This window comes from Oncorhynchus gorbuscha, linkage group LG13, assembly GCF_021184085.1.
Source record: "Oncorhynchus gorbuscha isolate QuinsamMale2020 ecotype Even-year linkage group LG13, OgorEven_v1.0, whole genome shotgun sequence".
Taxonomy (NCBI): Eukaryota; Metazoa; Chordata; class Actinopteri; order Salmoniformes; family Salmonidae; genus Oncorhynchus; species Oncorhynchus gorbuscha.
The window spans coordinates 87888002-87911840 of NC_060185.1; the positions used below are offsets into that span (position 1 = coordinate 87888002).

At 42.1% G+C, this 23839-nt stretch overlaps 2 protein-coding genes across 2 annotated transcripts; one reads left to right on the forward strand and one right to left on the reverse strand.

The window, feature by feature from the left end:
• The first annotated feature begins 236 nt into the window (after positions 1-236).
• On the forward strand, positions 237-15436 carry LOC123993650 (vesicle transport protein SEC20-like). Its single transcript, XM_046296013.1, has 6 exons — positions 237-334; positions 604-696; positions 6418-6509; positions 6693-6797; positions 6942-7060; positions 14671-15436. Exons 1-6 carry the CDS (start codon positions 254-256, stop codon positions 14865-14867), a joined length of 687 nt encoding a protein of 228 aa, XP_046151969.1. The 5' UTR covers positions 237-253; the 3' UTR covers positions 14868-15436.
• A 4585-nt stretch (positions 15437-20021) lies between these two features.
• On the reverse strand, positions 20022-22612 carry LOC123993652 (homeobox protein Nkx-2.5-like). The gene is made up of 2 exons (XM_046296015.1): positions 21856-22612; positions 20022-21326 (listed from the first exon to the last, which is right to left on the reverse strand). Exons 1-2 carry the CDS (start codon positions 22184-22186, stop codon positions 20713-20715), a joined length of 945 nt encoding a protein of 314 aa, XP_046151971.1. The 5' UTR covers positions 22187-22612; the 3' UTR covers positions 20022-20712.
• Positions 22613-23839: the final 1227 nt, after the last annotated feature.

The following is a 23839-nucleotide window of genomic DNA, read 5'->3' on the forward strand; positions in this document are numbered from 1 at the left end:
TTAAATTCCATATGTCCTTCATTGTGTGTGTGATGGCATTAATTATTGTCCTTAGAAATGTTAGATATTAAACGTCATCAATCAATCCACGTATTGATTTACATGTTTTTGCTTTGTTAAACCGGTTGTTGTTGCTCACGACCGAAATGCCCTCTTTGCTGTGTAAGTAAAGAGACGCGCCACTTTTACGAACTATGGGAAAGTCAATTCAGTTACTCCTCGCGGTTTGCCGTAGACGAGTTTGTTGTCAAACATGGCGTCTTCGGATGTCCACGTCCGAATATGCGAGCAAGAAATCATCAAATATGACTTGGAAATAAAAGCTCTCGTGCAGGTATGAATATTGATTCAGTGGGTTATTGTTCTAGACCATATAATGCAACGATATTGTATGTTGTCATATACTCATTGTGGAGAATAACCTTATTTTCTGTCGCAGCTGGTTGGGCTCCTTTTGGGGGGGATTTGGCCATTGACCCATTTTGGTACATTAGCCGGGAGTCTGAATAGATTTGGACTGATCATCTTTTTGAATCTTTGGATATATGACAAAAGCCATTTGTCTGATTGTATCTATATCTCTCATTTATTCATTGATATTAGGATGTCAATGAGTGTATAGGACCACACGTCAAGCTGACAGAGTTGAATGCCAAAGTGAAAGCAAAATTCAACAACCTCAGGCTACGGATTCAGGTAAGAGACAGTTAATCCTCCTGTCTCTAATACATGTCAATGTTCTAAAAAAACAAATAGCCTTCATTCCTCATTTCCTGTCAACAGCCTGGTGGTGATTTCACCTGTCCAGATCTAACAGATATGTTGAGGGGAGACTGAGGAAGCCTCTTAAGACTATTGAGATTCAAACCTTGGATATGTCAGTTCATATTGAGCTGTATCCATCAATGTTAGTTGTAGGACACATTATAACTGAGTGTTTGACAGTGGTGTTAATATTGGCAGCAATTTTAGTTTTAGTCTTTGTTTGTCTTCAGAATACATTTTAGTTGTAAGATTTTAGTCATTTCGGTCAGTTTATTTGGATTGTCTGGATTTGCTCTAAAGATGGTCATACTATCAACAAACTATAGGTTGATAAGCAACTGCTTGCTAAGGTTAGGTTTAGAATAAGGTTAAGATTTACGTTTAGGGTTAGTATATAGTCCGTAGAGCATCTACAGATGGACTATCCAAATCAATCCAACATTAAAAGCTCAGACACACACCGGTAGGATTGTCAAACGTTTGCCTGCCGACAGTACATAGCACCACTGAACAGTGTCAACAGTCAATATTTTCTATAGGTTCACACAGCAAAGACCTTGGAAGATGTTGTCCACTCAGCCTTGTTATAATACTCCAAACCAGAAGGTGGCAGTAGCATTGTTTGGAAATGCATATCTGTGCATATTGCTTATGGTCTAGATTCCAAACTATCTCTGCTGACACAGATGTAACAATACAAATCTTTGGTGCTGATGTTGCTATTTTGTAGAAAGCCCTTTTTGATACTAGCCAGATGGCCACTGCTAGACACAGTGCCTTCAGAAAATATTTGCACCTTGTTGTTTTACAGCCTGAATTTAGCATTCATTAAATGTAGATGTTGTGTCACTGATCTACACCATAATGTCAAAGTGGAATCATATTTTTTAGAAATGTTTACACGGTAATAAAAAATAAAATGCTGAAATGTCTTGAGTCAATAAGTGTTCAACCGTTTTGTTATGGCAAGTCCAAATAGTTTCAGGAGTAAAAATTTGCTTAAGTGATAAGTTGCATGGACTCAAGCTGTGTGCAATAATGGCGTTTAACATGATTTTTGAACAACTAACCTATCTCTGTACCCCAGACATATACAATTATCTATCTGTAAGGTTGGTTGATCGTAAAAATGAGAAGAAAAAAAGTGGACATTGAATCTCCCTGGTGAAGTTCATTACATTTCGGATGGTGTCTAAACCACCTTCACTACAAAGATACATGTGTCCTTCCAAACTCAGTTGACAGAGAGGAAAGAAACCACTCAGTGATTCACCATGAGGCTAATGGTGAATTTAAAACAGTTGCAGAGTTTAATTAACATAAACACGTTTAGCATCTCCAGGACTCCACTCATACCACTCACTGATGCATGCCTTTGGAACACCTACATTTAAAAAAATAAAATAAATGTAATATACATCATCACAATAAATCCACAATTTATTTTTGTCAGGTTTAAAGAATCATGATATGAAGAAAATGTATTTCAGAAGAACAGAATATGAGTTGGTCTACTGTAGGCCTATGTTATCTAGCTATAAACTCCATGCTATAGGCTGTAGGCTTGTTCATTTAGCTGACAAGATATGCATAAGTCTCGTAAAAATATTTTATATGATTTTATAGTAAAAATAATATAATTGAGCTTCGATGAATAAAATATAAATTATATTTTTCCTATTCCGGAGCAAGTGCGCGTATGAAGTGGCTATGTTGAGCGTAAAAGTGATCATTAGGAACAGGTCCTATATGAATGATACAAACATTAGTATGTCTTCGAAATCCAAACATATGTGGGTTGCATGGTGCGACTATAGGCTTGTGATGATTTAAGAATGTAAGCAAAAAAAGCTTGCGCTCGGTTCCTTGCCTCAGGCTGCACAGCTGTTCTCTCAACAAGCGATCATATTTTCACGTCAGACACTTCTCAATTTAATATTGTCTTTACTACTACAGTATGTACAATTCGTTTCGATTTAGAATGGACCATTCATTATCAAATGGGCAGAGGAAAAAAATACACGTCATCTGTATGCACACGGAATAGCGAATGGAGGCCAAGCGCTTTCCCGCCGGTCTGTTTTGTAGTCCGCTTGGGTTTTGTAGCGGAACATGTGCTTAATATGAGCAGTTGAGAAATAAATATAATAACACGTATTTCACTCCACGCATTAACCACTGTTTGAGGAGCATGATCTCACGGCGCGAAAGGTGATATTCGCTGTATGCCATGGGCGCTCCAACCTTGTTCCTATAGCTAACCAGTGCTTCATTCTGGAAACCAAGTTCAATCTGTTCGGGAACATCGATGGTCAAATGTTTTCGCAACGAAACATATTTCACTAAACTGTCTGCGAAATCTAGAAAGGAATAAAGGAGAGAGAGAGGAGGAAACGCATGGTGGTGAGATATTTATTCTGTATAGCTAAATGTAATATGTCACTCAATTAATTCTGAAAATATAAAACATTCCCTATTACTAGGCTATTCGAAATCAAATACAAATTCACTAATTGTAGGCTAATTGTAAGCAGGCCTGCACAATCAATGGACCAACAGCATCGCCTAGGCCTCTATGTTTTCTCCCAGACTCATGGATAGAAATGTTGGAGAGTAGAATAAGATAACCAGTCCATCAGTATGCATAATAATACTGTCCACACTCAAAGACGGTTACTCAAATTTGTTTAATTTTGGAGTATAGGCTAGACCAATTATGTACCAAAGATCTTAAATCAGTTTTGTTTGATGTTTTTCTGCCATGAGTATTATGCAGTAGGCTATGTATTGTATAAGGGCACAATCATAGTATTAATTCAGTTTTTTGGGCGCATAAGCCTATGCATAAACTCTAATATGCGTATGGGTGTTTTGAATGAATCATCACCTTAGAAAGCGCTGTCCGTTTCGTTATGTTAGGCTTTAAACAACGGCTACGTTGTACACTGTTTCAACCTGCTGTTGAAATTATTTCTTCAAATTTATCATCACATTGACGTTAGTTTTAAAAGTATGATAGGCCTACTGATTTGATGACAAGTGTTTGATGGGATTTTCGATTATATTTTCATTGTCCGAGGGGTTAGCGGGACAATAGAGCCCTGACTACCAGGTCGATAGTGATCGGATGGTAGTTAGCATGTTCGGTACTACCAAAGCATATCCAGAGTGCATAAAAGGAGATTACCGTGACTCGACTGTCATGTGGCATTTTACTGCAGTCATGACATCCGGTGTGGCGGTAATATTGTCACCCCAACAGCACTAGCAAGAACAAGCGAGATTTTTTTGATGAGAAATACAGGGTAGAGCTTTTCAATTAAGGTCCTAGAGAAAAACCTGGTTCAGTCTGCTTTCCAACAGATACTTGTAGACAAATCCACCTTTCAGCAGGACAATAACCTAAAAGGCAAAGCCAAATATTAGTGCTGACCAATTAACCCAAATACATACACTTAGGTTGGAGTCATTCAAACTAGTTTTTCAACCACTCCACAAATGTCTGTGAACAAACTATAGTTTTGGCAAGTCGGTTAGGACATCTACTTTGTGCATGACACAATTAATTTTTCCAACAATTGTTTACAGACAGATTATTTCACTTATAATTCAGTTTATCACAATTCCAGTGGTCAGAAGTTTACATATGCTAAGTTGACTGTGCCTTTTAAACTGCTTGGAAAATTCCAGAAAATGTCATGGCTTTAGAAGCTTCTGATAGGCTAATTGACATAATTTGCGTCAATTGAAGGTGTATCTGTGGATGTATTTCAAGGCCTAAATCAAAAGAAATCAGCCAAGACCTCAGAAAACAAATTGTAGTCCTCCACCATTCTTATTCATCCTTGGGAGATATTTCCAAACTCCTGAAGGTACCACGTTGATCTATACAAACAATAGTACGCAAGTATAAACACCATGGGACCACGCAGCCTTCATACCGCTCAGGAAGGAGATGCATTCTGTCTCGTAGAGATGAATACACTTTTCGCAGCAAAGTATGAATCAATCACAGAACAACAGCAAAGGACCTTGTGAAGATGCTGGAGGAAACGGGTACAAAAGTATCTATATCCACAGTAAAATGAGTCCTATATCGACATAACCTGAAAGGCCGTTCAGCAAGGAAGAAGCCACTGCTCCAAAACCGACATAAAAAAGCCAGACTACGGTTTGCAACTACACATGGGGACAAAGATCGTACGTTTTGTAGAAATGTCCTCTGGTCTGATGAAACAAATATAGAACTGTTTGGCCATAATGACCATTGTTATATTTGGAGGAAAAGGGGGAGGCTTGCAAGCTGAAGAACACCATCCCAACCGTGAAGCACGTGGGTGGCAGGATCATGTTGTGGGGGTGCTTTGCTGCAGGAGGGACTGGTGCACTTCACAAAATCAATGGCTTCATGAGGAAGGAAAATGATGTGGACATATTGAAGCAACATCTCAAGACATCAGTCAGGAAGTTAAAGCTTGGTCGCAAATGGGTCTTCCAAATGGACAATGACCCCAAGCATACTTCCAAAGTTGTCAAAATGGCTTAAGGACAACAAAGTCGAGGTATTGGAGTGGCCATCACAAAGCCCTGACCTTTCAACCCTATAGAAATGTGTGGACAGAACTGAAAAAGTGTGTGTGAGCCAGGAGGCGTACAAACCTGACTCAGTTACAGCAGCTCTATCAGGAGGAATAGGCCAAAATTCACCCACTTATTGTGGGAAGCTTGTGGAAGTTTGACTCAAGTTGAACAATTTAAAGGCAATGCTACCAACTACTAATTGAGTGTATGTAAACTTCTGACCCACTGGGAGTGTGATGAAAGAAATAAAAGCTGAAATAAATCATTCTCTCTACTATTATTCTGACATTTCACATTCTTAAAATAAAGTGGTGATCCTAACTGACCTTAAAACAGAGAATTTTTACTAGGATTAAAGGTCAGGAATTGTGAAAAACGGAGTTTAAATGTATTTGGCTACGGTGTATGTAAATGTCCGACCTCAACTGTACGTGTGTTCATTGAAAAGGGGATATGAGCTTTACAAATATGAAGTATTAATGTGCTTCTAATATTCAACAAATAGCATTCGTTTTTCGCATAGGAATATAGCAACCGCAAATCGCGTTTGCGGTCTGCGGCGCGAGAGCGGCAACACAGATTAATGAGTAACAGCGCACATGAGAAAATAGAGCTTCTGATGTGATCAAAGCAAAAATAGCCTTGAAAGTAAAACATTTTTATACTTGAGGTTAGTTTCAAGTCCATTGTCCTGGTTTCGCATCCGTTTAGGAGATTGACGAGTGACTGAAGAGACCGCCTGGGAACTGTGTGGGAGAGCCGTGCAGATCAGCTCAACTCAATCAGACCGCGCAACTAAAAGATGTCAATGAGAGGATTGCATTAAATATTCTGCATGCATGTGTAGGAGTGGACAAAATGGATGAAAATGAGCTTCATGTTAAATTAAATGTTGATTAAGCTCACATGGAATTCTCGCCCCGTCACATTTTCGTCGACTAAGTCATTTGTAATAGTTGTGTTTTCCCCCCCAGGGCGTCTCGTAATCGTCATAGTTTGTCAGGAAAAATAGGTACTTGACGAGTATTTTTCGTCATAGTTTTTGTTGACGAAATGATCACTGTTTGACAGGACCTAGATCAGATGGGGAGGGAGCAGGACAAAGAGTCAGACAAGTTGGCGCTACTCAGTGAGGTGGACAGACACCGCAAGCAGATGGTCAGGTAAGAGTGCATGATAGGAGTGTTGCTGGATTACTGCTGTTTCTTCAGTACTGGATCCAATCTGTAGTAGTTAGTGGGATGCATGTCTCCATTAGAATGGTTTTCTGGTGTTTTCCATAGAGTGCTAGTGCATAAACTATAAGCAAGCATCCTAATGAAACTGTATGTTTCTTATCCCTGCAGTAACCAGACAGCATGGAGGAAGGCCAACCTGGCCAGTAAACTGTCACTAGACAACCTGGAGAAGGAATCTCTTCTCTATGGAGGAGATAGTGAATTTAGACATAGGTAAACAGATATTGGCTGTTTCTAGATACTCTTCTGTAGTGTTTCATTGTCGTTCCCTTATTTCACTGTGTGTTTATACTTTCTGTCTTATTGTTGTCTGTTACTCTGAAGATTTAGAGTATCTTTATTTTTTCCTTCAATCAGAAAGGTGACCAAAGAGGGGCTGGCCCAGTCGTCCAGTGACATCACTGAGAGCCTGATGAGCATCAGCCGGATGATGTCACAGCAGGTGACGCAGAGCGAGGAAACCATGACCACGCTGGGTGAGTGGCGCCCCCTAGAGTATAGAGTGTAAATCATGTCGTAGTCTGTGTTTCTGAGAGGACATTAGTGTTTATAATTTCGGCCCCCGACCCCGACCCCATCCCCTAGCTCCCTTTTCTTTCAGTGTTTACACATGTTTACACATCTGGAATAACTAGATGAGTGAGAAGCAGTGATGTAGTGGTAAAAAGTGGGTAAACGCTGATCGCCTTTCACAGTGAATAAAGTAATGCTCCCTAAATTTACAATGCACTTTTTTTGCAATAGGTGGGTAAACGTTTGAGCAACGTAAAAAGGTGCATAAATGCTGTTTGTGTGTGTTTACCTTCCACCACACCACTGGTGAGAACAATATGGAGATGGTTCCACCATTTCAAATCAAATCAAAGTCTATTTGTCACTTGCGCCGAATACAACAGGTGTAGACCTTACAGTGAAATGCTTACTTACAGGCTCTAACCAATAGTGCAAAACAGATGTTAGGTGAACAATAGGTAAGTAAAGAAATAAAACAACAGTAAAAAGACAGGCTGTATACAGTAGCGAGGCTATAAAATAGCGAGGCTACATACAGACACCGGTTAGTCAGGCTGATTGAGGTAGTATGTACATGTAGATATGGTTAAAGTGACTATGCATATATGATAAACAGAGTAGCAGCAGCGTAAAAAGAGGGTTTGGTGGGGTGGGAGGGCAAACAATGAAAATATCCGGATTGCCATTTGATTACCCGTGAATGAGTCTTATGGCTTTGGGGTAAAAACTTTTGAGAAGCCTTTTTGTCCTAGACTTGGCACTCCGGTACCGCTTGCCATGCGGTAGTAGAGCGAACAGTCTATGACTGGGGTGGCTGGGTCTTTGACAATTTTTAGGGCCTTACTCTGACACCGCCTGGTGTAGAGGTCCTGGATGGCAGGCAGCTTAGCCCCAGTGATGTAATGGGCCGTATGCACTACCCCCTGTAGTGCCTTGCGGTCAGAGGCCGAGCAATTGCCGTACCAGGCAATGATGCAACCAGGCAGTGATGCTCTCGATGTTGCAGCTGTAGAACTTTTGAGGATCTCAGGACCCATGCCAAATCTTTTTAGTTTCCTGAGGGGGAATACGCTTTGTTGTGCCCTCTTCACGACTATCTTGGTGTGTTTGGACCGTTCTAGTTTGTTGTTGATGTGGACACTGAGGAACTTGAAGCTCTCAACCTGCTCCACTACAGCCCCGGCGATGAGAATGGGGGCGTGCTCGGTCCTCCTTTTCCTGTAGTCCACAATCATCTCCTTAGTCTTGGTTACGTTGAGGGATATGTTGTTATTTTGGCACCACGCCGCCAGGTCTCCAGGCCTATAGGCTATCTCGTCGTTGTCTGTGATCAGGCCTCCCACTGTTGTGTCGTCTGCAAACTTAATGATGGTGTTGGAGTTGTGCCTGGCCATGCAGTCGTGGGTGAACAGGAAGTACAGGAGGGGACTGAGCATGCACCCCTGTGGAGCTCCAGTGTTGAGGATATGCGTGGCAAATCAAATCAAATCTATATATATTTATATAGCCCTTCGTACATCAGCTGATATCTCAAAGTGCTGTACAGAAACCCAGCCTAAAACCCCAAACAGCAAGCAATGCAGGTGTAGAAGCACGGTGGCTAGGAAAAACTCCCTAGAAAGGCCAAAACCTAGGAAGAAACCTAGAGAGGAACCAGGCTATGTGGGGTGGCCAGTCCTCTTCTGGCTGTGCCGGGTGGAGATTATCACAGAACATGGCCAAGATGTTCAAATGTTCATAAATTACCAGCATGGTCGAATAATAGTAAGGCAGAACAGTTGAAACTGGAGCAGCAGCATGGCCAGGTGGATTGGGGACAGCAAGGAGTCATCATGTCAGGTAGTCCTGGGGCATGGTCCTAGGGCTCAGGTCCTCCGAGAGAGAGAAATAAAGAAGGAGAGAATTAGAGAACGCACACTTAGATTCACACAGGACACCGAATAGGACAGGAGAAGTACTACAGATATAACAAACTGACCCTAGCCCCCCGACACAAACTACTGCAGCATAAATACTGGAGGCTGAGACAGGAGGGGACAGGAGACACTGTGGCCCCATCCGAGGACACCCCGGACAGGGCCAAACAGGAAGGATATAACCCCACCCACTTTACCAAAGCACAGCCCCCACACCACAGATGTGTTGCTACCTACCCTCACCACCTGGGGGCGGCCCGTCCAGATGTCCAGGATCCATTTGCAGAGGGAGGTGTTTAGTCCCAGGATCCTTAGCTTAGTGATGAGCTTTGAGGGTACTATGGTGTTGAACACTGAGCTGTAGTCAATGAATAGCATTCTCACATAAGTGTTCCTTTTGTCCATGTGGAAAAGGGCAGTGTGGAGTGCAATAGAGGTTGCATCATCTGTGGATCTGTTTGGGCGGTATGCAAATTGGAGTGGGTCTAGGGTTTCTGGGATAATGGTGTTGATGTGAGCCATTACCAACCTTTCAAAGCACTTCCTGGCTACGGACGTGAGTGCTACGGGTCTGTAGTCATTCAGGCAGGTGTCCTTTGTGTTCTTGGGCACAGGGACTATGGTGGTCTGCTGTGAAACATGTTAGTATTACAGACTCAATCAGGAACATGTTGAAAATGTCAGTGAAGACACCTGCCAGTTGGTCAGCACATGCTCGGAGCACACGCCCTGGTAATGCGTCTGGCCCCGCAGCCTTGTGTATGTTGACCTGTTTAAAGATCTTACTCATGTCGGCTACGGAAAGCGTGATCACACAGTCGCCCGGAACAGCGGATGCTCTCATGCATGCCTCAGTATTGCTTGCCTTGAAGTGAGCGTAGAAGTGATTTAGCTCGTCTGGTAGGCTCGTGTCACTGGGCAGCTCGCAGCTGTGCTTCCCTTTGTAGTCTGTAATAGTTTGCAAGCCCTGCCACATCCGACGAGCGTCGTAGCCAGTGTAGTATGATTGAATCTTAGCCCTGTATTGACGCTTTGCCTGTTTGATGGTTTGTTGCAAGGCATAGCGGGATTTCTTGTAAGCTTCCGGGTTGGAGTCCTGCACCTTGAAAGCAACAGCTCTACCCTTTAGCTCAGTGCGAATGTTGCCTGTAATCCATGTCTTCTGGTTGGGGTATGTACGTACAGTCACTGTGGGGACGACAACCTCGATGCACTTATTGATAAAGCCAGTGACTGATGTGGTGTATTCCTCAATGCCATCGGAAGAATCCTGGAACATGTTCCAGTCTGTGATAGCAAAACAGTCCTGTAGTTTAGCATCTGCTTCATCTGACCACTTTTTTATATACCGAGTCACTGGTGCTTCCTGCTTTAATTTTTGCTTGTATGCAGGAATCAGGAGGATAGAGTTGTGGTCGGATTTACCAAATGGAGGGCGAGGAAGAACTTTGTACGCCTCTCTGTGTGTGGATTACAGGTGATCTAGAATTTTTTTCCCTCTGGTTGCACGTTTAACATGTTGATAGAAATTTGGTAGAACTGATTTAAGTTTCCCTGCATTAAAGTCTCAGGCCACTAAGAGCGCCGCCTCTGGGTGAGTGGTTTCCTGTTTGCTGATTTCCTTATACAGCTGACTGAGTGCGGTCTTAGTGCCAGCATCTGTCTGTGGTGGTAAATAAACACTAAAAGTATAGCTGAAAACTCTCTAGGCAAGTAGTGTGACCTGCAATATATCACAATATACTCTACTTCAGGCGAGCAAAATATAGAGACTTTCTTAGATTTCGTGCACCAGTTGTTGTTTACAAATATGCACAGACCACCCCCCCCCCTCGTCTTACTGGAGTGTGCTGTTCTATCCTGCCAGTGCAGCGTATACCCCGCTAGCTGAATATCCATGTCGTCATTCAGACACGATTCCGTGAAACATATGATATCACCGTTTTTGATGTCCTGTTGGTAGGATATTTGTGATCGTACCTCGTCTAATTTATTGTCCAATGATTACACGTTGGCGAGTAGTATTGACGGTAACGGCAGCTTTCCCTGTCGCCTTCTCCGGGGCCTGACCAGGCATTCGGCTCTTTGTACTCTGTACGTGCGTCGTACCTTGCAAATAATGGGGATGTCAGTCCTGTGGTGTGTTTGGAGAATGTCCTGTGCGTCATCTTTGTTGTAGAAAAAATCTTTGTCTAATCCGAGGTGAGTGATCGCTGTCCAGATATCAAATCAAATCAAATCAAATCAAAATCAAATCAAATGTATTTATATAGCCCTTCGTACATCAGCTGATATCTCAAAGTGCTGTACAGAAACCCAGCCTAAAACCCCAAACAGCAAACAATGCAGGTGTAAAAGCACGGTGGCTAGGAAAAACTCCCTAGAAAGGCCAAAACCTAGGAAGAAACCTAGAGAGGAACCGGGCTATGTGGGGTGGCCAGTCCTCTTCTGGCTGTGCCGGGTAGAGATTATAACAGAACATGACCAAGATGTTCAAATGTTCATAAATGACCAGCATGGTCAAATAATAATAAGGCAGAACAGTTGAAACTGGAGCAGCAGCACAGTCAGGTGGGACTGGGGACAGCAAGGAGCCATCATGTCAGGTAGTCCTGGGGCACGGTCCTAGGGCTCAGGTCCTCCGAGAGAGAGAAAGAAAGAGAATTAGAGAGAGCATATGTGGGGTGGCCAGTCCTCTTCTGGCTGTGCCGGGTGGAGATTATAACAGAACGTGGCCAAGATGTTCAAATGTTCATAAATGACCAGCATGGTTGAATAATAGTAAGGCAGAACAGTTGAAACTGGAGCAGGAGCATGGCCAGGTGGACTGGGGACAGCAAGGAGTCCTCATGTCAGGTAGTCCTGGGACATGGTCCTAGGGCCCAGGCCAGTTGAAACTGGAGCAGCAGCATGGCCAGGTGGACTGGGGACAGCAAGGAGTCATCATGTCAGGTAGTCCTGGGGCATGGTCCTAGGGCTCAGGTCCTCCGAGAGAGAGAAAGAAAGAGAGAAGGAGAGAATTAGAGAACGCACACTTAGATTTACACAGGACACCGAATAGGACAGGAGAAGTACTCCAGATAAACAAACTGACCCTAGCCCCCCGACACATAAACTACTGCAGCATAAATACTGGAGGCTGAGACAGGAGGGGTCAGGAGACACTGTGGCCCCATCCGAGGACACCCCGGACAGGGCCAAACAGGAAGGATATAACCCCACCCACTTTGCCAAAGCACAGCCCCCACACCACTAGAGGGAAATCTTCAACCACCAACTTACCATCCTGAGACAAGGCCGAGTATAGCCCACAAAGATCTCCGACACGGTACAACCCAAGGGGGGAAAACCCAGACAGGCCGACCACAACAGTGAATCAACCCACCCAGGTGACGCACCCCCCAGGGACGGCACGAGAGAGCCCCAGCAAGCCAGTGACTCAGCCCCCGTAACAGGGTTAGAGGCAGAGAATCCCAGTGGAAAACGGGAACCGGCCAGGCAGAGACAGCAAGGGCGGTTCGTTGCTCCAGAGCCTTTCCGTTCACCTTCCCACTCCTGGGCCAGACTACACTCAATCATATGACCCACTGAAGAGATGAGTCTTCAGTAAAGACTTAAAGGTTGAGACCGAGTTTGCGTCTCTGACATGGGTAGGCAGACCGTTCCATAAAAATGGAGCTCTATAGGAGAAAGCCCTGCCTCCAGCTGTTTGCTTAGAAATTCTAGGGACAATTAGGAGGCCTGCGTCTTGTGACCGTAGCGTACGTGTAGGTATGTACGGCAGGACCAAATCAGAGAGGTAGGTAGGAGCAAGCCCATGTAATGCTTTGTAGGTTAGCAGTAAAACCTTGAAATCAGCCCTTGCTTTGACAGGAAGCCAGTGTAGAGAGGCTAGCACTGGAGTAATATGATCAAATTCTTTGGTTCTAGTCAGGATTCTAGCAGCCGTATTTAGCACTAACTGAAGTTTATTTAGTGCTTTATCCGGGTAGCCGGAAAATAGAGCATTGCAGTAGTCTAACCTAGAAGTGACAAAAGCATGGATTAATTTTTCTGCATCATTTTTGGACAGAAAGTTTCTGATTTTTGCAATGTTACGTAGATGGAAAAAATATCCAGAAGCACTTTGTCTAATCCGAGGTGAGTGATCGCTGTCCTGATATCCAGAAGCTCTTTGTCTAATCCGAGGTGAGTGATGGCTGTCCTGATATCCAGAAGCTCTTTGTCTAATCCGAGGTGAGTGATTGCTGTCCTGAAATCCAGAAGCTCTTTGTCTAATCCGAGGTGAGTGATCGCTGTCCTGATATCCAGAAGCTCTTTGTCTAATCCGAGGTGAGTGATCGCTGTCCTGATATCCAGAAGCTCTTTGTCTAATCCGAGGTGAGTGATGGCTGTCCTGATATCCAGAAGCTCTTTGTCTAATCCGAGGTGAGTGATCGCTGTCCTGAAATCCAGAAGCTCTTTGTCTAATCCGAGGTGAGTGATCGCTGTCCTGATATCCAGAAGCTCTTTGTCTAATCCGAGGTGAGTGATCGCTGTCCTGATATCCAGAAGCTCTTTGTCTAATCCGAGGTGAGTGATCGCTGTCCTGATATCCAGAAGCTCTTTGTCTAATCCGAGGTGAGTGATCGCTGTCCTGATATCCAGAAGCTCTTTGTCTAATCTGATATCCAGAAGCTCTTTGTCTAATCCGAGGTGAGTGATCGCTGTCCTGATATCCAGAACTTCTTGGTCTAATCCGAGGTGAGTGATCGCTGTCCTGATATCCAGAAGCTCTTTGTCTAATCCGAGGTGAGTGATCGCTGTCTGATATCCAGAAGCTCTTTGTCTAATCCGAGGTGAGTGATCGCTGTCCTGATATCCAGAAGCTCTTTGTCTAATCCGAGGTGAGTGATCGCTGTCCTGATATCCAGAAGCTCTTTGTCTAATCCGAGGTGAGTGATCGCTGTCCTGATATCCAGAAGCTCTTTGTCTAATCCGAGGTGAGTGATCGCAGTCCTGATATCCAGAAGCTCTTTGTCTAATCCGAGGTGAGTGATCTCTGTCCTGATATCCAGAAGCTCTTTGTCTAATCCGAGGTGAGTGATCGCTGTCCTGATATCCAGAAGCTCTTTTCTGCCATAAAATACGGTTGCAGAAACATTATGTACAAAATAAGTTACAAATAACGTGAAAAAAGACACATAATAGCACAATTGGTTGGGCGCCTGTAAAATTGCTGCCATTTCTTCCGGCGCCATTTTACAGTTGAGTTTCATATATGTATATACTGTATTCTACTGTATTCTACTGTATTCTAGTCAATGCCACGCCGACATTGCTCGTCCTTAAATGTATATATTGCTTAATTCCATTATTTTACTTTTAAATTTGAGTGTATTGTTGTGAATTGTTATATATTACTGCACTGTTGGAGCTAGAAACACAAGAATTTCGCTACATCCGCAATAACATCTGCTGAACATGTGTATGTGACCAATAAAATTTGACTTGATTTTGCTTTGAAAAGCCCTAAAATTGGAGGACACAAGGACTGTTTCTCAGTTGCTTTTTTCAAATACAAACATAAGCAACTGACACATTTCAACAGTCGGCTATTTGATATGTCCAGACACAAAGTCTTTGCCAAAGCCTAGTGTGGACTCTCTTCTCCGTAGCAACCTCGTCTCAGGCGGTCCTGGAGACCAACGATGAGTTTAAGGCCATGACCGGAACCATCCAGCTGGGGAGAAAGCTCATCACTAAGTACAACCGCAGGGAGCTCACTGACAAACTGCTCATCTTCCTCGCTCTCGCACTGTTCCTCGCCACAGTCTTCTACATCCTCAAGAAGAGATTCTTCTTCTTCCTCTAGACCAGACACAACTAACTTAAACTAAGTCACTTTTAGAGCAACTTTGATTAGAGTAACTATGATCATATAAGCTCATTTACGACAAGTGAGTTGTGTGACATGAGTATTGGCAGATGAATATACTGCTTATTTATCATTCCCACCTGCCACAGGTGGACACATGTAATTCCATATTAACATTTAATGTCTTGTGCGCACACACAGTAGTAATGGCTACCGGGATAAGCCTATTTTAAACACAATGCGTCTGTCATGGAAGGAAATATCAGACTGCCGTCAGCTGTTTGCAATACTTATAGGAAAGTTTGTTGGTTAATGTAACCACTCGTTATGATTATTATCATGTTAATTTATTATTCCATTGCAGGAAGTTAAAGCTGTTGTCTAATTATTTATATCCTGCTCTGAAAGAGAAATACATGGATATTACCAGTAGCCTTATTTAATAATGGAGATTCCATTTCTTCCGGACCATTATTTAAAGTATAGGGGTTCATGTCAATGTGTAACACATTCTCTGTAACGAAATCAGTTTTCAAAGAGATTATCACAATAAAATGTTAACATTGTGAAATTGTGTAAAACCATTTTTCCCCACAGCACCAGTGTGGACATGTGGGATGTACATATCACCCACACAAGTTTCAGTGACTCTGGTCTAGCATCTGGTTGTCCGTTTTTCCTTATGGAGCTAGCTAACTTGGCTCAGCAGTGGTGAGGCCTAGTCCCAGTAGCTGGCAGCAGGGGGAACAGTACAGTCTGTGCAGCCCAGGCACCAGGGCAGAACCAATCTGAAAAGCTGTGGCAGTAATCACATTGTCAGCGATAAGGAACCATGCGTCTCTGCCTTTCTTCAGATAGGAACCGGAAAAGCAGATTATTCTGACCCGTTTCACTCTCCTGGTCCCTGCGCCCTTTCTTTCCACCGGGGGTGGAGGATGAGAGGAGGTTATTTTAAGATTTGCGTGGACCTGTTATCTGACGTTGCCTTTTCAACACCTTAGAGGGGGAGAAGGGATGTGGGGAGAGGGGGGCTGGTAGCTGCATGACCTCTCTACCCTCTACATGAAGATGGTCTCACATGTCATTTGGGAAATAAAAATCTGTTTTTGTGTTGACGTTTCTATTCAGTGTACCAATAAAGGCCTCTGACTTTGTCTATCTGAGTTGTCTCAGTTGTGTGTGTTGTTATGGATCATATCTGGCTCTGAGTCCGTGAGGACAGACAGTACAGGTAGCCTAGTGGTTAGAGGATTGGGCCAGTAACCCGAAAAGTTGCTGGTTTGAATACCCGAGCTGACAAGATGAAAAATCTGTTGATGTGCCCTTGAGCAAGGCACTGAACCATAATTTTCTGCAGGGACACCGTACTACTATGGCTGGCCCTGTAAAACAACACATTTCACTTCACCTATATGTGACAATACAACTTTTTTTAGTGTTCTTAGAGTGAGACACGTTAGCGAATACGTGTGGAGAGAGTCGATAGACCTACGAGAAGGCTAAGCGGTTCTTACTCGTTTTAAAGTGGCAGCCATTTGTGCTCTTCCAATTCTTCATCCCGTCCCTTTAGCTGCACACTTATAGCAGCTCTGTCAAGCAAATGGAGCTATTCTTACAGAGCACCGTGATAGTGTCAATCAAGAGGAGAGGTGTGCATGATCTTGAGATGTGAATAGGTCCTGTTTAGTGGCAGGCCCTAAACTGTGTTCTACACTAAGTACCACAGAGTGAGGGGAAGTGAGCTCCCCCACACAATATTGCCTAAAGGGATTTTTAATGTGCTACAGTGCCTTCAGAAAGTATTCACACTCCTTGACTTTTTCCCACGTGTTGTTGTGTTACAACCTGAATTTAAAATGGATTAAATTGAGATGTTGTGTCACTGGCCAACACACACAATAGTCCATAATATCAAAGTGCAATTTGTTTTTTTAGAAATTTTTACTAATTCATTAAAAATGAAAAGCTGAAATGTCTGTATTCAGACCCTTTGTTATGTCAAGTCTAAATAAGTTCAGGAGTGTGCTTATGTTCTTAAGTCACATAAGTTGCATGGACTCTTTTTGAATGACTACTTCCTCTCTATCTGTAAGGTCCCACAGTCGAGCAGTGCATTTTTCCAGTGCATCACAAAGAAGGTCACCTACAGTATTGGTAGATTTATTTTTATTTTTAAAGCAGACATTGAATATCCCTTTCCCTAATTCAGTTGCCGGAGAGGACGGAAACCACTCAGGGATTTCACCATGAGGCCAAAGGTGACGTTCAAACAGTTGCAGAGTTTAATGTCTGTGGTAGGAGAAAACTGATGACAGATCAACAACATTGTAGTTACTCCACAATAGTATTGACAGAGTGAAAAGAAGGAAGCCTGTACAGAATAAAAATATTCCAAAACAAGTCTTCTATTTGCAACAAGGCACTAAAGTAATACTGCAAATAATGTGGCAAAGAAATGAATACAAAATTTAATGTTTGTACCAAATCCAATACAACACATTACTGAGTACCACTCCATATGTTCAAGCATAGTGGTGGCTGCATCATGTTATGGGTATGCTTGCAATTGTTAGAGACTGGGGATGGAATGGAGCTAAGCACAGGCAAAATCCTAGATGAAAACCATGTTCAGTCTGCTTTCCACCAGACACTGGGAGATGAATTCCCCTTTCAGCAGGTCAATAACCTAAAAGACAAGGCCAAATATACACTGGAGTTGCTTACCAATTTGACATTGAATGTTCCTCAGTGGCCTAGTTACAATTTGGACTTAAATCATCTTGAAAATCTATGACAAGAAAAATAGCTGTCTAGCAATAATCAACAACCAACTTCATAGAGCTTGAACAATAAAACAAATTATAATTGGCAAATATTGCACAATCCAGGTTTGCTAAGCTCTTAGAGATCCTCCCAGAAAGACTCATAGCTGTAATCACTGCCAAAGGTGATTCTAGCATGTATTGATTGACTCATGGGTGTGAATACTTATGTAAATGATATATTTCTGTATTTCATTTTCATTTGCTAACATTTCTAAAAACATGTTTATACTTTATCATTATGGGAAGTCGTGTGTAAATGGCAGAGAAAACACATATTTAATTCATTTTGAATTCAGGCTGTAACACAACAAAATGTGGAATAAGTCAAGGGGTATGAATACTTTCTGAAGGCACTGTATCCAATTCATCAAAACCATTATTATCTGATTTGTAAGACGCTCTGGATAAGAAAGAGTGTCTACTAAATTACTCAAATGTAATTATCATGTAGGGATATTATTGAAACGCGTCAACAATTATTCTGGCTACTACTTGATAATTTACAGCCCTGTCCACTCTACAGCCATATTAAACAAGGCTGTTTTCATTTTAGGCCTATATGCACAGTGATGGCTTTTTATGGTATTCAGTGCAATTTCAAATGACATGTGTGTATTTCTGGGGTCATGTGGGCGATTTCAGAATCTGACTGTCGATCAGCAGTAACGATGATGATCGCATTTCCACGAACCCTGAACTGTTTCTACTGAAGACCCGTCAGAGAGACTTTAACGCAACCCTTCTGAACCGAAACAGACCTCTCTGTAAATATTTGAATTATGTCAGTGATGGTATCTCACGACCTCACCCTTTTTTTAAAGTGTTCCATTTTTATAAGCTAATGGGGACTGGCATGCACCTGTAGAAGAAGTATGTCTAACTGGACTTCCCGTATTATTTTACCATCCTTACAAACCACTTCGTGTAAATGTACATTACTGTATTGTACATAGGCTGGTCATCTAGGTTTGTACCCGTAGACTTTCCATCACCATGAAGAAAAACAATGACCACTACAGTAATTGAGTACACTGAGACATCAAGTGGTTTGTGATGATGTGATTTGGTGATGTTGGTAGAGCATGGCGCTTGCAATGCTAGGGTTGTGGGTTCGATTCCCACGGGGACCAGTACGAAAAAGTAGGAAAATGAATGCACTCACTACTACTGTAAGTTGCTCTGCATAAGAGTGTCTACTAAAATGGAAAAAGAATCAACATTACTATTTCAGTTTTCACATAGAAATAAGTTGCATTTGCAAAGTAAGAAACTGGAAAACATATATCAAGTAAGTACTTTTATATTCCACAAATATTATGAGATGAACTGTTTTTGTACAGATCATTATCAGACTCAAATTACATATGCTGGAAAACACTCAGACACTCGTTTAAATGTTGTTACTAAAGTAGTGCTGTGGGCCTTCACTAGTCCTGTATTAGCAGACCGATCTAGAGACAGCGCGACATTTTTTTTCTTATTTTCTCCCCGTCAGTAAAAAAGAATCGCGGCACACCCAACCCCAAACTACTTCCCGTGACTATGGACTTAGGCTATATACAAATACCGGCTAAGGCCCTATACCACATATTTGTCTTATTTAGTCAAAATTGCGTGACATGCTCCAAGCATGTTTTATGGAGAGACCGGCTGGTCGTTGTAAAAATGTGTTTTTACTTTTACAACCTTAAGTTTCCGGTTATAGCAGATTGAAGGTCTCTAATAGCCACTTGAAGGGTTTAACCTGACGTTAAACATACATGAACCGCTGCACGGAAAGCGGGTGAGATTGTTTGACATGGATTACTTGTAATGTGTGCTGGCTATAGACAAAGGCAATTACTATGGGCTACCGTGATGGACGATGTTCCTAATATTAAACACACTGACATACTGTATCTTTATATGCTAGGAGAGGCCTGCTCAAAATGTATAACAGTGAGTAGTGAAATTGAAGAACAAATACTGGAGAATTTGTTTTCCAGTGTTTCTGCACTGTTGTAGCTAGAAACACAAGCATTTCGCTACACTCTCAATAACATATACTAAACATGTGTACGTGACAAATAGAATTTGATTTTAATTGAATAATTATTTAAATGCATAGATTGCGGGATCTTGAACATATTATTTCCTCTTTGATTTGACAACTGTTGTATGTTATTATTATATATGAATAATAATAATAATAATACAATTAGGCTAATCCATGATTAATTAAGAATAATAGTAATATAAGTTTAATATATATATATATATGACTGTAGTATATATATATATATATATATATATATATATATATATATATATATATATATGACTGTAGTAGAAATGTAATAATACATTTAGCCTTTGAAATTGTTAATGGTCGATAGAATTCGTAGTGATAGGCTATAGTTTTATGAAAGCACTAAGGCCTAAAATTATAATTAGTCGATAGGCTACATTTGATATTTAGAAATAATTTATAAGCAATTGAAGATGATATAAATAAATCAGGTGATATCGAATTGTATCCCATTCTAGTTGTTTGTTCATATTTATTCATACTTTTTTCCCCACTCGGAATATGTCCTGTTGTCTGCCCACGTGAAGTAGCCTATCAATTTGATGCAGGAAAATCTTTATTTACAAATAATACGTGTATTATTAAATACTTACAAATATAATTGTCACACAGTACATTTGTGATCTCAAAACATAACGGAAAATAGCTATAGTGAGGGAAATATGTCCACTGACAAATTGTATACATATGTTTTATTCCCACTGAAGTAATAACCTGCATCTCTTATACAACTTTACAATGATCAATTCCCTATTCCATCTCAGGAACTAGTAGTACAAATAAAATGAACTTAGTTTATGCATCAATAGTTTGCCAGTCGAAGTACAGTAAATGGAATATAACGAGAACATAACAACACTCGAGGCCGATGAGTCCATTGTGTAAAAGCGCATGCAATTTAAAACATGATTAATTTGTCTGATGATAATGTTATATTTCGATCCTTCGTTCACCACGCTCTGATTCCATGTAAAGAAGACACTCCATTGCCGGACGGAAACGTGTTTTGAACGTTATTTAACTCTCCCACGCCGAAGTTCATGTAATTCCCGTTGTTTTGTGAGGGCTGGATAGACTGCACCGCAGTGGTGGGATAGTTACACGCATGGTTCATATTACAGCCAGGACTGGGATAATTACTGAACGCTGGGTAACTGTTATACGTGAAATGGTTGAGGCCCATATTATATGAAGTATTATAGGTCGTCGAGTCTCCAAGGCAGGGCTTCCCGTCTCGGACCAGCACTGGGACTGAGATTCGTCTCGGCGGCGGGATACCAACCATCTCCAGGCTCTGGTCCTGTCGCTGTCTCTTGCACTTGTAGCGGCGGTTCTGGAACCAGATCTTGACCTGTGTGGGGGTCAGTTTGAGCACCCCGGCCAGGTGATCTCTCTCCGGAGCCGACAAGTACTTCTGCTGCTTGAAGCGACGCTCCAGCTCATACACCTGCGCCTGTGAAAACAGCACGCGCGGCTTCCTGCGCTTTCGGGGCTTGGCGGGTCGATCCGGGTCCTCTGACTTCAGGTCCTCCACCGGCTCGCTCTGAGAGATGTAGGACATGTCTAGTGGAATATAAATAAACAAAAAAATAAGAAAAACATTTCATTCCAATACGCTAAATGCATAAAGGACCCCAAAATAGGAATTCAGCTCAGATACTTTATCAGACGTTTAAGAAATTAGACACACTTTCTAGATCTGCCCTTCATCCTAGAGTCCAAAAGTCAAACGTGTTCAGTCAATTATGAAGGTGACTGCTATATTTTATAAATTGTAATCAGACTTCCTTGAAACTGTTTGGTATCCTGACGAGATAATTCAATCTAAACTCCAATTAGCAACGTTTCTCCTTTATTGTAAAATAGATTAGGCCTCCTTATGACTGTTGCTAATCATGAATAAGGGTATAATATAGGAATATAATTGCTATTGCATCAGGTGTGAAATGCCTTATATCCTTAGCACACACATCTTTTAAAAGGCTTTTAGATTGTGCCTGACGCAAATCTGTTCGTTACTTGCATAACTATTCAGATTTCCACATGGGCCTAAGTAGGGCTATTTCGATAGTAATATCATATAAACTCTTACCTTTCCTGTGTTTCCCCTCCAAGCTGTCCGTCTTCCCATCCTTGATATCCATTTCTAAGAAAGATTTCCCATAAAAGGCAGCGGCGAAGTTGAAGTCAGTATTTCCGTTGGCTTTAACACCATGGAGCTCCTCTCCAAACTGCGAGCTTCCAGACGATATCTCCCGGAGAGGCTCCTGTTTCAGACGGGCCAGCATGCAGGAGGTCGGTAAGGCGCAGTCCATCCGTGGAGAGATGTCCAGTGAGACCAGGTCCTCAGTACCAGTGTGGTGCTCCAGGTTTAATATATCCTTAACCGAGAAGGGTGTGGACGTACTGGGGCTCGAAAACATTGCCAATGAACAGTTGATCTGACATATAAATGGCAACAAACCGATGATTTCAAAATGTCCTCTTCTTGGTAATATTTACTGAGCTCAAGTACTCATTTGTTTAACCGAGGGGGATCTTGACTGAAGAATGCATTTTTGACTATCAACTCGAGTCCCTAACTTTTCTTGGCCTCTTTTCTGAGACGCAGGGGGAGAGAGGGGGAGGTTAAATCTCTCATGAGACGTTGTTAGGGGACTTCCTATTGGTGTTCGCAGTTCCGGTGACGTCAAAACAATAGCTAGTAAGGTAACCCTACATGTCCGTGTTGCTTCTGAATCCAGAATGCCACTTCAGTCCAATTACGCACGGTCACAAACACGCCTTTTGTCGATGGTTGGAATTTATTCTAAGTTTTTATTAACATTTCCCCTTAAAATGTATATTGTTGAAAGCTAAGTAGAATATAACTTCCCTAGCAGCAAGACCATAGGGACGAAGAGACACGTTGGTCCCTATGGTCTTGCTGCTACACTGGAACCCGAAACCATGTCTGTCTGTCGGGCACAAATCCTGGTGCCTGCCGCTGACCTGGCTATCAGGACGTGATAACAGACGACAACAAACCAGCACCCCCCCACCCACGCAGCACAGCCGGGCCAGGAGTGTCACACATGCCATATAATTTCTATAGTCATTCATTATGACACATTCGTGTAGGCCTACTTGCAGCCATTATGTACAGGCTAGGTACACAGTACACATGTATTATGAAATAAGTAGGGCCTATCGTAGGTTATTCGATTATTCAAGTTATTCTATAAAAATGCATATAATAAAATAACTGTAAGACAAGGTTTTTGGAGAGAATTGGCGTGCGTATAGAAGCCACGACGCGCTGAGAGTACCTTGCACAGGGTTGGCATCACACTCGTTATTAATGCTGGTGGAGACATCGGTGCCGAGACAGACAGTATTATCGTTTGTTTTATCTCCAGCATCGTTTAACATAGATCCCGGGAACTCAATGGGTCCCACTGTCTCCGACCCGGCTCGCAGTGTTTATAGTTTTAAAGACTATTTGCGCGCCTCGAAAACTGATGAATGGTCGCGAAGTAGAGAGAGCATCAACCCTGCCGTGTCTCGTGCAGCCATCACTTGTGAAATAAAGTAAACGGAAGTCAGACAAGCCTCAGTGCAGCGCATGGAAATCATTTTTTTTCTTTCTTCATGACTTATTTTTCCCTCTTAAGGTGTGTAAACAATTAACATCGAGTTGGCTGCAGTCTGTTGTGGCCAATCTCAATAAAAGTTTAAAGGCTATACACAGTTGGTGACAGACAGGCCTAGGACCTGCAGGACTATCTGACCAGGTTTGAGTTCATTCTATTTCAGGCCTTCGTTAATTTAATAACATGGCATTTCAGTTAAATTGACCTCAGTTTTGCAAGCACTCTCTGTGTCAACATGACATGTTTCACGTGGTTCATATCCCTAATGAATTCTTTCTCTCGACGCAAAAGTACACTCACTACTGTAAGTCGCTCTGGAAAAGAGCGTCTGCTAAATTACTAAAATGTTTTTTTTTTTTAAGTAAAATGTATTTCTTTCCCTCCGTCCCTCCCTCTCTCCCTCCCCGACCCGTCTGTCTTCAACACATCTCTAGTTAGATAAAG

Coding starts and splice junctions, on each gene's coding strand:
- LOC123993650 (XM_046296013.1), top strand. CDS start 254: ATGGCGTCTTCGGATGTCCACGTCCGAATATGCGAGCAAGAAATCATC. Junction 697..6,417: donor ACCTCAGGCTACGGATTCAG/GTAAGAGACAGT, acceptor ACTGTTTGACAG/GACCTAGATCAGATGGGGAG. Junction 6,798..6,941: donor GATAGTGAATTTAGACATAG/GTAAACAGATAT, acceptor TCCTTCAATCAG/AAAGGTGACCAAAGAGGGGC.
- LOC123993652 (XM_046296015.1), bottom strand. CDS start 22,186: ATGTTTTCGAGCCCCAGTACGTCCACACCCTTCTCGGTTAAGGATATA. Junction 21,327..21,855: donor GGAGGGGAAACACAGGAAAG/GTAAGAGTTTAT, acceptor ATATTCCACTAG/ACATGTCCTACATCTCTCAG.